At 40.5% G+C, this 17,350-nt stretch overlaps 1 protein-coding gene across 10 annotated transcripts in view; it reads right to left on the reverse strand.

Moving 5' to 3' along the window:
• Positions 1 to 17,350, reverse strand: part of ARID1B (AT-rich interaction domain 1B) — a 336,972-nt gene that overhangs the window by 230,173 nt on the left and 89,449 nt on the right. For all 10 annotated transcript variants that reach the window (XM_075748351.1, XM_075748343.1, XM_075748346.1 and 7 more), the window contains exon 4: positions 2,201 to 2,311. In XM_075748351.1, the coding sequence (XP_075604466.1) occupies positions 2,201 to 2,311 (111 nt within the window). The remainder of the gene's footprint in view (positions 1 to 2,200; positions 2,312 to 17,350) is intronic.

The raw sequence follows: 17,350 nt of genomic DNA on the forward strand, positions 1-17,350 counted from the left end.
CACTGCTCTCATTTCAAGCTTCACCGTACAAAGACAACTTACTGACTACTACCCTGACAAACAGCGTTATCTTGAACACAAGCTTAAGAAGCCGTATTTACTATCCCAAAATGACATTACAACTAGGAATACTAAACAAGGGATAGTGATCACGGGTTTTCATAAGCAGTTCAAAACTGAATACCAAACTCTCTTGCTCCAGGGAAAAAACACCATGTTCATATGATCAAGCCACCCATACCCCAAATAAGAGTTATATTAAAGCATTTATTATGTTCACCATACTTTGAATGTATGGATTGTTCCTGATTTCTAAGACATTTTCCTTGGATGTAAGATGATGAGGAGTTTGCTCACACTAAAAAAAAAAAAAAAAAAAAAATCGTATTGTTGCCACATACGAAGGGTTGCAGTTGCTTTTAAATTTTAAAAACAAAATAAAAAAAACCCCAACCAACCAAACAAAAAGCCTCACCAAAAACCCCAACCCAAACCAAATTACAAAATGGTAATACCTCCCACTCTCCTCCATATCAAACAGCAAGGGGTTTGAGTATATGAAGTGCTCTCTAGTTAGGTAGCAAAGCTTTTCAGTAATGAAGTGTCTCAATAACAGCATTTGGGACCAACTCAGAGTTTAAGCTATGTGGCCAAAATGGTTAACATTCACTGTTAATACTACCAGCTTACTCATACCTAGAATAATAATGAGCTACTAAATATACCAAACACTCAGGGACACAGATAATACCCAGTACTCTGCTTGGATATCATGATGATGGAGGTAGGACAGAGCATGGATTAAAAGTAGGACAATTGTGAAAGAAAAACCACAGGCAAATTAGTAGAACATTAGTTGATAAATAACTTTACTTCTCACTACTCTAAAAACTTGAAAAACTGAGTGGTAAAAGCCCCTTTTACTATCACTGCTTTTTAAAGTAGGTAGTTGTTGCCAAAACAGTTCAATGTCCACAGTCGCTTCTGTTTTTAAGGTAACTGCCAGCATTCGTTTTTGAGACTCATTCAGAGAAATTAGTCTTTTAAAAAAAGGTTTAATACTAGGTTCAAAGCAAATGGGTATCTCTTCTCACACCAGTTTCCAAAGCTTCTCCTGAGACATGCATGTCTCAAACATCATGTAAAGAATCTGCAGCACATATACTCTCCTAGGTGCCAAAGATATAACTTTAAAATGCTATGAAGATGTTTATCGCCCTATTTTTAGGGCGATTATTTTTTTATTTATTTTTAAAATATACAACATACTACCAGATTTCACAAATGCATTTGTTGTCTTGATACAGTAAACTCTTCAGAGAGATCCTTCTGTTAATTGCAAATGAATACATACCCAGTGAACTGCAGGAAATATCCTCTATGTTTATGATACATTATTCCAAGCCAGAAGTCACACAGTCTATAAAAAGTTTTCATCATTTAAGCTGAACATATTCTAGTTGGTTTCAATTCATGCTAGTTTACTACCATCAAACAAGAAAATCCCTAAACCATGAGGGACACACAGAGACAAGGCGACGGAGTACTTTTTCCATTATAGTGAAATAACACCTTCAAAAATGCAAGTAGCTGCAATGTCTTTGCGAAGTATATTGAGTTGTGCTGTTTCCCTCCCAGCAGAACGCATAGAGCTCAGAAAAACTAAGAAATGTTAGTCCAACATAATCTCCTAACCAAAGGATCAACTAGCCCAAGTATCACTATCATTCCCACTTCTACGCTACTGTAGTAATAGACGGTAGCAGAATTAGCATGTCAGACTCATTACTGACGCTCACGGTTTGGAGCAAATAACTCCTGGCGGCAGTATTCTAAACCAGAACTCACTGAAAACCTTTTGAAAAAGGCACAGAAAAAAGCCTTTTCCTCACCAGATTGTTTTGTGCAAATATGGAATACCTAAAGCTAAAATATCAATCCACTTTCTCTATACAAATACACCTGTGCACAAGCACAAAACACGCACCTGCATAAATAGTGCTATTTTGAACCAGAACAAGCCAAAGTGAAGTCCACTCATATACAAGCTGTATGTTCTCATACTTTTAAAAACGGTTTCTGATCAAACGTGTTTATTATTTCTTCTTTCAGTATTTCTCATCTGCTCATCCTAGATGCAATGAAATGCTATGTAAAGTGCTTTCATTTTAAAATATCAAAACAAACATTAGTTTCTTACTGGTAAGCTTGATGGTCTTTCTTGCTGGATTAGATTCAAGTCTTCATGATTAGGCTTTCCTGGGGCCATAGGGGGTTGAGATCTGGTTCCATAGCCTTCCTGAGACATGTCCTGCAACAACAGTTGTAACAGAATTATTAACCTGACACAGTAATTACAATTAAATCCAAATCACTGAAAGATGCAAATACAACATCCGAGTGCTGATGGGTCTTTTGATCGGAAGTTTTTACTAGTTAAACCTTCTTGATGAAGTATGAAGCCCACACAGGTACCACCATGGCCTGCACTGTTCGTAAAGAACTCCAGGGAGCAGAGCGACATGCCGACAAGCAGCCAGGAATCATACCACTGGAACATGGAGAAACACACAAAACCAAACCTGCTAAATAAACGACCTCGTTTTACTGTAAAACAGTAGCAAGCGTGAAACAGTCAAAACATTCATCCTACTCCGAGATGTATTCTCAAGCGTTTTGGTGAAGTAGTGAGCCAGGTGGAAGACGGAACTTGAAAATAAGATTGTAATCACGGTGTGTAATCAGAGTCTTGTAACAACTCCAGATTTACCATCACTACTACTGGCACAACTTTCACACCCTGGCTGTCGGGTGGCAGGACACAACGCAGTCGCTGTATCTGCTGGAGGCACGTTGCGTCTGACGGGTTAGAAGGAAAGTGTATTTAATCAAGAGTAGTTCCAAAGCCTGTACCAGCAACCTGGGGATTTTCCTCCCTGTACAAGCCCAAGCAGCCTTAGGTAATGGCTGAACACAGCACCCAGCACACAGGGGCGGGGGGAGCAATGGAACAACCTCCCTCGCGCCATCCCCCATCCCACAACACAGGCTTACTTCACACGTATAGATACTTGCCCATCGCAAAGCCTTACATTCAGGCTTCATTTTAGCTACTATAGCAGCTTCTACACAACGTCTTCAAGGAAAACAACAGAACGTGCAATACTGACTTCAGCATGTGTCGCTGGCAGGGAAAGTTGAAGAACCAGTTCCCGGCTGCTAGAAAAGATACCTCACCATAGAGGGTTTTTTTTGTTGTTCTTAAATGGTTTAATTCTGCTCTCCCCCTCCCCAGTTTACTACCAGTTCAATCTGCTTCAGCCACCCTCACACCTTCAGTTCCGACACGTACCTGAACGGACGCGGGGGCTCCTGGCGCGAAGAGGCAGGGGAGGCTGTCCTCTGCCCCAGCCCACCGCAGCCCGAGCATCACCTCGCCGCCGCAGCTTATAGAGGGCAGTTCTGACCGCCGAGTGTCCCTATCAGCAGAGTTACTGCTCACGCACAGGCTCGGCGAGGCAGCTGGCTTGCAGAGCAGGAAAGCTTTCTGTCTCTGTTTTTAGCTCAGCTCCTGACAGAGGGAAATTTGTTAACAACCGTACTGTTTCCATTCAGCCCCTTCCACTACTCTGGACTCTCCTGAATTATTTTAAGTGACGCAGAAAATTCAACGGGGCTAATAAAACAAACCCCAGAAAACCTGATACGATGTAAACCCAGCAATAAACGATCCTATCCCTAAGCCTGTGCCAAGTAAAATCAAGAAACACTTAAAAGGCCAGCACTTCAATGTGGTTACCAGCAGAGGGTAACAATTAGGCTTAAGGGTGACAAAGGCTGATGGCTGAATGATTATTATCCCCTGTGACCCCCCGCGCTCCCCCCCCGCCCAGATTTCCACTTGTCACACAGCTCTCCTGCTGCGCGCACCAGCAGGTTCCTGTGGATTAACAGTGAGGTTTAAAATCAACAAACGGCACAAGGCCTCCATTCAGCAGCCTTCACCCCAGTACAAAGGAGTAGAAAGGTGCAGGACAGCTTCACAATAGGCAAACAAATGAGCAAACCTCTGCTTTCCTTTTTATTTAAAAGCGCGCGCACGCACACACACACACACGCTCACGCACGCTAGGGGCTGTCACTGCATAGGCATCTCTCATAAACCCAGCCACCTCAGATTTCAACTTCCAGTTCGGGGGGCCACTCTCTTCTTCCTAATTCTTAAAATAATTATACCAAATAAGAACCACTTATAACAACAGAAAACACCCAAAAATACCAAGAGTGGTGAAAAAAGGATAAATGGAATATTCAATTTAGGAGATGTCATTTTAGAAACAGAATTGTTCCTTTTTTCCAAACAGACACTACAGGATTCTGCTGGGAAGCAAGACATAGTTTATATTTTGAAAAATCAAGATCCATTAATTACTTACAAAGTACCAAGCATGGTTTTTGCCACGTTTGCAAGATTTTAACCTCACTTCCTACTGAAATTTCCAGGGGGACCGGAGCAGGAGAGGGAAGAGATGGCACGATTTCTCATGAGACATATCGCGTGTTTACTTTTACCTGGATATTTGAAGACTATCTATGAAATGCCTTTCCACACACTGAAGAGTACATTAGAGACCCTAGACCTGACACTCTTTGTCTTTTTTAATACACCATTTTCATAGTGTTTTCCTTTCTGACTGTGGAAAAATCAAATCCATTTGCTCAATTCTAGGTGAGGTTTGGAAACAAATACTGCAAACACTGCAGTGTTTGTTATGATGCGGATACCTGTGCACTCCGAACGGGACTGAGATCACATACTTTTTCTTACATTCTCCGTATAAGCCATTTAGATACTTGGATCACTGGAGACTTGGAGAGCAGCTCTTGAGAAGTAAAGAATCCGTTTGCTTTCAGTAAGTTGCAGGCATGGGAATCTCCCAGATGAAATATGCATGGGGCTGTGTGTATAATTTTATGTGTTTATACATATGCATTGTCCAATAAAAACAGTCCATTTATATACTAAACATAATGACTATTAAATAATAGCATATTTCACTAAGAGGTTGGCTTCATAACCAAAATAGTGCTTAGTATCATTTTCACTGAAAAACGGAGAAAAAATCCCTACTGCCTTTCTTCAGTTCTGCATTAGGAAATTCTGTTAGCATAGAGCATATTCCAGAATAGATACAACAGATTTTGAGAGATAAGTAAGAAGTAAGGACAGAAGCATTAGGGTAAATTGTCCATCACTGAAGACACACATGGAACTGGCAATTCTCACTTTCAGTTTTGAAAGGTCATTTTTCTCTCTAGCATCTAGGGATGGATTTATTGGGGACTGAACAAAGGGAACATAAGGGGAAGAGGAACGTGCTACCATGTGTTGTGCTACAGTCATGGCTGAGGAGTCCCCCATTGATACTGGGGCTCAATCTTCTCCTGGCATCCCTGGTTTTTTTCCTTTTGACTCCCAATATTTCATCCATCAATGCCATCGGCTTTCAAAGCAAAGCTTATGATTTTTTTATGAATCACAGAAAATACTTCCTCCCATAGAAGAGCATGTGTGTAAGAAATCCAGGCTTTTATAAACAGAAGGCTACAAGTTTCCACTCAAAACTTCCCCACTTGGCACAAACCCAATCATATCATAGCTGTTATAACACAAACTGTCAACAAAGTTGTAAAATAACTAAAAGCAGGGTTTCCCCCATCAGATTTTAGAAAAGGCACAGGGACAAATAATCAGCAAGTCATAAACATATACTCAAAATAGCTGAAGTTTAGACTTTTTAGACTTTTCAAAAAGCATTTATACTGTGAAATAGGTAGACAAAAAAAAAAAAAAAAGAAAAAGGACTATGCTTACATATACACAGCCTAAAACCTGGTAAGCTGTCCAGAAATCAATCCATATAAAATTATTATATTTGGGTAATCATAGAATCATAGAATGATTTGGGTTCGAAGGGACCTCAAAGATCATTTAGTTCCAACCCTGCTGCCATGGGCAGGGGCACCCTCCACTAGACCAGGTTGCCCAAAGCCCCATCCAACCTGGCCTTGAGCACTGCCAGGGATGGAGCATCCACAGCTTCTCTGGGCAACCTGTTCCAGAACCTCACCACTCCAACAGTAAAGAATTTCTTTCTAACATCTGATCTAAATCTACTCTCTTTCAGCTTAAACCCATTACCCCTTGTCCTGTCACTACACTCCCTGATAAACAGTCCCTCCCCATCTTTCCTGTAGGCCCCTTCACGTACTGGTAAGCTGCAATTAGATCTCCCCGGAGCTGCCTTTTCTCCAGGCTGAACAATCCCAACTCTCTCAGTGTGTCCTCATAAGAGAGGTGCTCCATAAGAACCAATTGCTTATGATCCACAGAGCCAGGACTAGTTATTTACTTCCTGTTCACATACACTTTTAGCTTGCTCTGCAAATTGTGGTATATGGAGCTCAAGATTTGTGTAGTCTGAGGAGTAAGGGAGGACACGGGGTATTTTCTTCCCTTATTCTCTGTTACTGTATTAATCTTACAAACTTTTAAAGTCTCTAATTCTGCTGTGGGATTTCATTAACACAGAGTGTTTAAAGCGACCAAGTAAGCCAATGCACCAGCCTACAAGAAAGCCGAAGGCCCCTTGTTCCTGCCTCCCACACCCTTGCAGCTGGACACCCCTCCAACCCCTTTGCTTGTGTTAGCGGTCTTTATCAGACCACGTTGTGAAATGATGCAACTTAAAACTTGCCAGAAAAGTAACCCCCTTCCCCCCAGCTTTATCACGGATTACTGAGCAGAGCTGGCCTCGGGAAGGGTTGGGTGAGGGAGGAGACGAAGGAAACTTCCCTCCGTCAGCAGCAGCAGCCAGCCACAAGCCCGGCTCCACCAGCCACCAAACTGCAGCCCAAGTCAACTGCACTGTGACCACTATGGAGCAGTCCACAGACAGACAACCTTTCCCCTTTTGATGTGCAATGCTCATTAGTGTCATGCTTTCATTCTCAAGCTGGACCTAGTTTAAAACAAGCAAGTCTGTCCACATTTACATGTTCTCTGCAAACCTGAATGAATACAGTGCTGATAATGTTTGAAACCATGCAGATGAAATGCACGTTTGTTATAAGTTCTACCAAAGAAGATAAGATCTAATTATTAAATTATTTTTAATGGAAAATGAAAGCATAGTGAACACATTAATGTTTGGGGGAAACCACATTTAAAGAAGAGCTGGGTGAGAAATATCATTCAGGCTTCATCCACTTCTACTGCAGCAAATTTCAGAGGGATAACATGACCACTCAGGAAGATAAGTACCATGATGGTTAAATAGAAGGAAAATAATTTCTGGAAAATAATATACTAGGCTTCAATTTGAAAAACTTATTAAAAACTATTTTAGCTCATGTTCTTGATTCAGTTGGTTGAGCCTTAGAAGACTTCAAGTGTGAGAGCAATGAACTCTACAGCAATGTGACAACAGCAAAACTGAAAGCAAATGTTAATAATTTTTTTCCCCCCAGACCACTTGAGAATGGAAGTCAGGACCCAGTGCAGCAGCCAAGAGAGGTGTATGGCCCTACAATACAAGATTATTTTAGTCATCTCTGAAAGGATACTATGGAACAGAAAGAAGGCAAGTGATATGTTAGGGGCTATAGAAGGACACTCCTTGTTATCACTTAGCCAAGTATCTGTTCGTTCTGTGTAGGTAAATACATATCAACATACTTCCACTCTTTCCATCTTCTACAGTAAAAAGCTACAATAATAAAAGTACTTACCAAAATGGTGACATATCCCTATACAGCCAAATTCTAGCCCAACCTTAACACCTAACACATCACGTCCCAAGTTGAACACACTCTGGCAGCACAAAATTGACAAAGGACAGCCAACCTGTTAGAGGAATACCGTAGGTAAGGCTGCACTCAGAAAAAATGTTATGCCCAGGGGCACAGGCAACCCTGAGTTTTACGCAAGCAGCCAACAGAATGCAGCCCTGTGGGGAACGATCCACTAAGGACCAAAGAGCAGAGAGGTTTGCTTGAATCCTGGGCAGATGGTCTGTAGGGGTCCTGCAGGATGGAGATGGACTCCTGCAGATGATCCTAGGTAAGGAAGAAATGCATATATGTGCCTTGAATTTTATGAATCAGAAATGGAAAAAAAAACCCAAACCAAACAAAAAACCCTAAAGCCTGAAAGAAAAGATAATTGGTATCTCGCAGCTGGAGAGCACTGTGCACAAATCAGCAGGCAAGTCTCTTATTGCACAGAGGCAACAGGTGATCACAGGGAAAAAAATGTTTGGTAGGTCCCGGCATCTATTACGCCAACAAAAAAGAAGAGAGTGCTAACCACCGGAGGTGGATTACCAGTGCACTCTGGTAATCCTCTTCAACATGCTCATCTGTGTTTACGTGATGAAGTGAATAAATCCTGCTCATAACCAGAATATGTAAATCATTTCAGGCCAACCCCCGAACACCACCACAGAAACCGGAATGGAGACAAGGAAAACAGCTGTCCTGAAGTACAGCAAGCAACAGGCTGGCATCTACCTCAACAAGCTGATGCTATTTGTTGACTGTTGCTTCAGTGGGGCTGGCAAGCAGCAACTGCTCTTCTTTTAGGTGGTTATCATTTCCCTAGAGTCAAGCCAGGGCAGGATTGTGCCCTCAGAAACAAAGATGACACTTTGCCTTACCAAGTTAATTTTGATTTTCATCTACATTACAGGTACTAGAGGGAGTCAAAAGCTTCAGAGAAGTGCCAAAGCAAAAGAGTCCTTTCCTTTCCCAAAAGGAGATAATTCATCCAGAAATCATACCTAACTCCTCTGAGAAAAATCCTACCACGTACCTCGAGAAACTTGGAAAAGCTGCCAGTTTGGATGCCTCAGGTGTAGACCAATCATTGTCAGTCAGACATCTCTTCTTCTTCAATGTTATTAATGTCTTTCCTTCCAAGAAATCTGCAGTTTCATTCTAAAACTTACTGTTTCCTAGATGTCTTTTTAAAAACTAATTATATTTTTTAAAAAAATCTACAGTGGGAACACCATTTTCTCCCTTCAGGATCCCAATTATCACAGAATGACATCTAAGTTAAGACTTAAGACACTGGAGGGGGAAGGAAAAAAAATATACTTTGCATAGCAGGCAGCAGTTGATGCAAAAGATACGTTAACTCAGGTAAGCAAATATATTTTTGAGGCTCAGTCCATCAAAACTCTCAGGAAGTTATTAGAAACTCAGACTACCTAACTATGGAAGATTTTCCCCTGCAGAATACACTGAAAGCGTTTTAAAGGCAGACAGGGTCAAAAAAAGCCCCCCACATCTTACAGGAAGAACACAGTTTGTTTGGACAGCATAGCTTCTAGTCGCAGATCAGGTAATCTGAGCCAGCTAACAAGAGAGAAGGGTCTCTCTTCCTAAATGCTCTAGTCCATTTTCACATGTGCCTCTTCTAAATGGCCTCCAGGAGCCACGTTAAGCAAGTGATGCAGGAAGAGCTCCAAGATGAAATCATTCTCAGAAATCCTTATCTCGCTATTCTCCTTCCACCGCTAGTGCATTCCATGGATCACAGAGCATATCAATAGGGGCTTTAATCAGAAACAAGACATTCCTTCTAGTTTTCTACTCTCATACTTGTAACATGCCACATGAAAAAAACAGGCGAGTTTGATGTTGGTATTAAAATGTGACTGTTGCACATTGCGCAGCCTGATAAACAGCTGTCAGTTCTTCATTTACAGGCAAAAAAGGTAGTTTCTTTGTTCTACAGATGTAAAGTTCTAGTGTGAATGAAGAGATGAGAACCTGAAGAGGTAACCTGAGAAATATAACTTGGAAATAAGGGGTAAACCAAGCATTTTATTTCCATGAATTTTCCCATGTTCATAGAGCTTTTTGGACTTTTCCTGAAAAACCCTACAAGGCTGGGCAGTCCAACCATGCTTTCATTTTCTACACCCACTCCTTCCTCTCCCTGCCTATCCTTTCACTGACAAAGCTATACTTAAAAAAAAAAAAAAAAAAAAAAAAAAAGGAAAGAAAAAAGAGACCTTTTACATGTCCTATTCTTTATAGTCACTTGGGACAGACTATCACATTAATGTGACGACTTACAGATTTTGTGCCATCCAGCGTCCTGCCCTGCCACACTAGTCCTTCCTAAAACTCCAGGAGGAACGCATCTCTTCAGCAAACCTGAGACGCGAAGCTGGGCTGAAAAATATCTCTGCACCCCGAAGAAAGATCTAAACCCAACAAAATGCAGGAGAGGGGCAGGCTTTAAAACCTGCCATTTTTTCAACTCGGCTGCTGCAGAAGCGGGGAGCTGAGGGGCTCCGTGCCCCCGAAGGCAGCAGCCTGCCCCAGCCTGCCTGCTGCCACTGAGGAAGCTCTCCCAAGCATACGGCTTGCTGGCAGAAATGAGGTCAGAGCACTGCCCGCAGCTTACAGCAGAGCTGAAAGCCTGAAGCCAGCTTACAGAATAAAGAGAAAAGCTGCACCGAGAGCAGCTGCTACCTCTAGGCTAATCGAGCTAGGTACCCAAGGATGAGACTTCCTCACTTGAGAATGGGAAACATTTCTTCAACCATTTCCTAAGGACATGTCTGTAACCGGGCTTCAAGGTAAAAGCCAGGACTTCATCTAAAAGGCTCATGAAAACCCACAAATCTGTGAGGAAGGGTTGCAAGCAACACCCAAAACATCACTGAGGTCACATAAAAAACCCCCAAAATGGTGAGGTTTTGTTTTGTGGGTTTGTTTCCCACCCCCCCTCAAATATAAAGCTATACTATGTTACAGACAACACTGATATCACAGTCCAGTGACATCTGTTAACTTATTCCCTAATACTCCACCATGGAGGTCTCAAATAAATGATTGAACTGAGCTTTGCCTACTATTTTATCAACAACAGAATCACGGGAGAAGGAATTGAAGCTCAGATGCAAAGTAGTCTGTAATTTTGTTAAAGCAAGTTTTCTCAGCTGGTCTCTAACTTAATTTTTCAGTAGAGGGTTAGCATGTTACATTTAGGGCTACTGGACGTACAGAACTAGCTGCATTACTATCCTCTCTCTCTCTGCAGTCTGTGAAGACACAGAGCATATGTGCAACAATCTTTAAATCCAGCCACCACGTTGGGGGGGGGATCTTAGTCCAAGGAGTGGAAAGAGAACAACAACTTACAGAAAGAGAACAATAATTTCCAGAAGGAAGCACCACCAGCAGAAGCAATTCAATGAACTGCACAATACAACAGTTTAAACCAACAGCAGCAAACAATTTATTTAATCTTTGAGGTAGAAAAGTCCTCACCACCATCACCACAACCACAATTTTTTCAAAAGAAATTATTCCCAACTGGGCTGGTGCTGCGAGGAGCAGGGGGAGAGTGCAGGCAGGTGGAGAACAAGTGAAAGAAGCGATGAAAACCTCAAACTCTGAGACCAGAACACTGGCAACAACAAAACCAGTGACTTTCATTAAAAGTTGATAAAGGATTACTAGGTAATAAAGCAGCCATAAACGTCTCCCTTTTTTATGAGGGTGGAGGAACACGATCTTTATAAATTCTGTATGTAGACATCTCAAAACCGAATACATATAGCTAGTTATTTAATTTTCTACCTAACAACATGCACGTGGAAGATACCCAAGACAGGTACTTGGCAATCAGGGAGAAGCGCAAGGAAGACCTGAAGAGAGAGGCAGAGCTTGATTTATTGAGGGATAGCTCACCAAGACCAACAGTTATTCTCCCCTCTCCTGCAACAAAAACACCAAGCAGTTCTGTCAACATGTAAAGGTAAACTTGGTTTTTTTAAGTGGTATCTTTCTTCCTTTGATTTGCTATTTCACTCTTTGTTGTCTATATCTGATTGCAACAACTGAAACACCCTGTAAGATTTCAGCTGCATGCTCCAGTATCTATTCTAAATCCTACTACAGTAGGAGAGAAATGCAGTAAAAGGGAAATACTGGAAAGGATAATGAATACATATAACACACCTGCTGACCTCTCTTCAGATAATACGTTGTTTCAACAACAAAATCCCGATTCAAAATACAGAAAATAAAACTAAGTATATGTACACTGAACATCTTCGATTATTAAAGAAAATATGGGTAGCCAAAAAAAAAAAAAGAGTGGTAAATTTTATGCCAGGAAATATTAACAAACTTGTTTTCCCTACCCCTGAGGAAAATAATGTGTGTTAATTTAAAGGCCATAAGAGAATACTGCTGCATTGCAACTGGCCATGAGGTGTAATTTACAAGACCACTGAAATTTGGAATATATACTGCTCATACAGAACTAAAAAAACCCAGAAAACAAAAAAAAAAACCCTACCACTCAGATTTATTAGTACTTTTCAGACTTTACAACTTTATCACTTAATTCATAGTACTATACTATTTGCATTTTAATTTTTTTTCTTAAAACAGGATCTGTGCATTTATATTCTAAAACATTTGCGTAGACAACTTGGTCTATGAACAGCCATCAGATTAATGGATCATAAAGTAAATGACTACTACATGATCTGGTATCTTTTGATAAACTCGCTATTCTGTTTAACTTACTGCTAGATTTCAAAGGTATGGATAAAATTATTTATGGGATATTAATTTTGCTCTCAGAATAACAGTAAAAGAAAATCATCACTGAGTAATGAGTGGTAAGGGGAGCAACAATAGTTATGATCACTAACCTCCTAAACCAAAATAGTCTTTATCAGCTTGCATTCCAATAGTTTTACTATCAAGTTAATTAATAGACGCCTACGCTAATATCTAAATGCCAAGCAATTAATGGCAGTGAACTATAAATGGCTTTGTCTTTGCTCTTGTAGAGTTATTTTATAAAGCAAATGCAATTCTATCACTTCACTGATTTAATGCAGGCTTTGTGAGGTTAATATTCCCAAGCAATCACAAAATAAAGAACTGCTTTAATTAACCTTCTGTGATTTAAATACTGAGAGAAATCAGAATTTAGAAACTTTAAATAATACCACCATCATAATAACAACAATAATAACACTTAGTGGATCAAAGCCAAAGCAGTGATTTGAGAACTTTGAGAAATACATTTGAACACGTGTACCTTACTGTATATCTGAACTCATTAAAAATACTTTTGTTTAAGCATAACATGATAGATTTTACATAAGTTTTGTCGCTGAGATGAAAAATGTTCTGTTTCAGGACTATTTACTTAGAAATACTGAAGTTTTTAGTTTGAAAAAATGATTCATCATCCCCACCTTTTGCACTAGAATGCTTTGCAGAGATTTTTGTTATGGACATGGGACATTGCCTGCTGAATCTACAAACTGATTGCATGTAACTAACTAACCACTTAAAAATAAAGAAGCAAAATATTTGGACTTTCCTTTTCCCTCTTGACTAAATGTTCTCTCTTTCCCATTTAGCTGAAAGCAGGCTCTTATTGCCAGAGTTTCTTTCTGATATTGTCTGCTAACTTCATTTTAGTCAGGACTGGGGCCTTTCTGCATTGCTTGTCTTAAAAGCATGAGAGCTGCGATATGTCTACTAGGTTTAGAATGATACAAAAACAGGGGATAAAAATTAAAAACCAGCAGGGTACACAGGTGGTCATGAACACTCCTGCTAAACAGGTTTGCAGTGTGCTCTGACCCATCTCCTTGACTATCCAGCCAGATATCATCAAACCCCCATCAGCAGCAGATGCCTGAAGAGGTGCTTGCTGATTTTTCAACAGAGGAAAGCCGACCTTCAAAACACAAATGAAAAAGCCTTTTTTTTTTTATTTCCCCCCTCAGCAGAACACCATTAATAGATGAACACAGCAAAAGAACATACAGACTGGGAAAATGTTTGACTACAGCAAGGAAACTTTAAACTGAAGGTGCCATACCATTGTTAAGACAACACAGAAGCAAACAAATACTTTCAGTGACAGCCCTTTGGAAGACTGTAGAACAGAAGTATAAACAAGTTTGCTACATTTTATACATAAACAGTAGTCCCACTCTGCAAGATAAAATACTTCTTTCCCAGTAATATCACTTAACAAATCCAAGTTACTACAGAGACAGATACATGTAAGGGATAATTATAGATGATAACTTTAAAGGCTTCAGACCTAGCAGACTGGAGTTGATTTTTATTAGGCTAAGTTGATCACCATGCCTGTAAACACTCGCTTTAAAATAACAGGGCTGAGAAAATCTTCTCAAAATCTGAATGCAGTTTTTTGGGTTTGGTCAACATGCCTTCAGCAAAAACAAGCCTGCGCTGCTGTGAGTGCTGCTCCGTGCTATGCCCTCAATTTCGTGTTCATGCTCAGGTGTGAGTTTACAGACAATTATCCTTGCTTTTTCTGCCCAACTCTATTCCTGCTAGCTACTTGGCTCTGGAAGATCATTCTCCAAGTCTGACAAGCTAGCACCTATTATAATCGTATAAATACAGATATAAATCACCGAGGGAAAAAGAGAAAGGTTTGACACATTTCCTGGAATGATATAAGCAATGCTGAGCAAACACAGCACTCCTCAAATGGACAATAATCAGCTATTCCCACTACTGGGAGAAGATGTAGCACAACAGGAGTCACAGTCTCCCTGAACTCCTGAGCTAAGTAACCTCTGCCACAGAGATAAATAACCATATGCTTAACACTTATTTGCTATTATAGCAGCATCGTGATTGTGAAATAAGGCTTTATAAAAGCAGAAATCTAACTGGCAAAGGCTTCAATCAGTTAAGTGTTCATTAAACCTACACAGGTTCAAACCTCACTTGCCCCCCCTGAAAACATCATGTGCTTAAGAAAGGCTCAAAAAGGACAAATTAGTTTTATGCACAAGATCAGTACAGTTCCTAAATATTTCAACAGTTTGTTTTTTTAAAAATCACTTCAGTGTTCAGCACTGTAGGTGATAACGGCCTTTCAAAGGTGCTGGTCACTGGTGGCTTGTCTAGAGGCCAGGATTTAACTCGTGGTGTGTGAATTTGGAAGCCAGATGCTGAAAGCCTGCTCCCCTTCCCTCCTCTCCCCAAGTCCAGCCAAGCTTTATTACAGATGCAAAAAAAGTCAAGATTGCACTCTGCCTTTTGCTATCTATCTGGTATCTCTGAAGTAGGTTGGCAACAAAAGGTTCAGCGTACCAAGATGGATGCCTTCATAAAAAGTTATACTGCTTTTCCTTGTCTCTAATTTCAGGTCTGCTGAAAGGAGGTTGGAAAAGCTGGCAGAAGTACGTATATCTGTGTGAGAATTTTCACCCCGGCGCTTTCTTGTTAGGCATGTGTCTGCTCACTACATAGAAGCAACCCTGATTTCTAAAAGCCAGCCAACAAGCACACCTCAGAAGCAAAAGTTCTTCGTGCCATGCATTTGGGGTTGAACGGTCTAAAGGAATTGCTTCTCCCTTGTACCTCTTCACTCTGGAAAGAAAATAATTGCTTCTAAGCTAAAAACAAGCCCAGCATTTCAAGACAGTGTGACAATACACTGGGCACCAGGCACCTCTGCTGCTGAGACGACGGAAGCCATGAAGGATTTATGGTACGCAACAAGTAGTAGTGTCAGCCACCGCTGATGATGGCAGACAACAATCTCTTCTGAACATTAAATTGGATTATGAGTTCTCATATAATTGTAATAGCCAACTTCCACAAAGAATGCTTTCCTATATGCCTGGCAGCAAATGTCAGATTAACATACAGGCTTGTTTTTTCCCAGATTTCCTGTGGTTCATAACAGAACAAATATTAAGTGCAACCACTCATCTAGCAGTAGGTGATTACAGACACAAGAGTTAAAAGGACAGAAGGACAAACAATTTTTATTACAACTTGAAGCTGTGGGGCTGCGTTACTTGCAAGGCCCCACATTTTCTTAAAGAAGTTTAAATTCTGCAGAATTTGAGACTAAAGTACAATACAGTCAACTGCTAATTCTGTGCCAGTTTCTAGTAACTTAAGAGTGAAGATTTTATTAGAAAGAATAATTGTGTTGAGATATAAAAGTTAAATTTGGACTCACTGAGGATTGTCTGTATTGCTAATGATTTGGTATTTGCACATAACACAACTCTTCCTAACTTACAACAACAGTATTGTTGCACAGTGTTACACCCCAAAACAGCTTGACAATATTAATTAACATGCTGCTTATTACATTGTTAAAAGAACTTTAGCAGCTCAGATCGAATTTAAAAACAAGGCTTCATCTTCATTGTACCAAAATCACTTTCATAATTTGATACATTTCGCCACAAATACAATTTGTTCTGTTTTCATGACAGTCATACAGCTTGGACATGAAAACAGATTAATTAGTTTCACATTTTGTTCACATTTTCAAAGACTGTTTCAAATCATGTAATGTTTTATCTGTCCTACCTTGGACTGACTCAACACTAGAAACAGATGTCCGCGCAAGAACATTCTCATCATCATCTCAGGCTGGCGACTGAGATTACTTCAAACCACTGTCACCAGTTCAGCAGCAAACCTGAAATTTATGGGCTCCATTGATCCTAGTTTGGGGAACCTGAGAGCAGCCACAGCCCTTTGGCAGAAGAAGCATAAGTGGTCCCCAGCCCTCTGCCCCGAGACACTGACCAAAGCTCCACGAGAGATGCCCCCCACCTCGTCACCTACACCGCCTTCCTGCTTTGGATGCCTTTCTACCTGGGACAACTGAAACAGTCCACAAATTCTTACTGGTCTGAACTGCATTCGTCCCCCCGGACCACTCTCAGAACAAACCCCGCTAGTTAGACTACTTTTTATTTGCCCTACAACAATTTGCATTTAAAAAGAAATCTCACGAAGATCAGTAGGGCTTATCAGTATGTAAGGTATTACACTGGCAGAGAAAACAAGGTTTTGGACAGCTTTTAGAACATTTAAATAAAACTTGACAGTGAGGGAGTCTTGTTTGTTTGCTTGTTTGTTTATAAAACATTTTATCCTTTTAAATAAAACCAGACTAAAGACTCAGCCTGAACTACCTGACTATTCCTTTAAGGCACTTAAAAAAATAATAATCACAAGGGAATGGTGTAAACACACACAGAGCCTCTTCGCACATGCTGCTAATCAGAAGGACCAATGCCCCAGAGAAGTGCACACGTGTGCCCCACTTCAAGGACCTGCCACGCTTTTTCCCCCTTTTAATCTCATGCCCGCATGTGAAAAAAGGGATCAGCATAATCCCACTCTATTCTGGAAACTTGCAAGCAGAAAGCTTCCAGGAAGACGTAAAGACAAAGGATGACTTCAGGATTAACAGTAGCAGGTGTAGAATAAAATCGCT

The sequence above is a fragment of the Balearica regulorum genome, chromosome 3 (genome assembly GCF_011004875.1).
Source record: "Balearica regulorum gibbericeps isolate bBalReg1 chromosome 3, bBalReg1.pri, whole genome shotgun sequence".
Lineage (NCBI taxonomy): Eukaryota > Metazoa > Chordata > Aves > Gruiformes > Gruidae > Balearica > Balearica regulorum.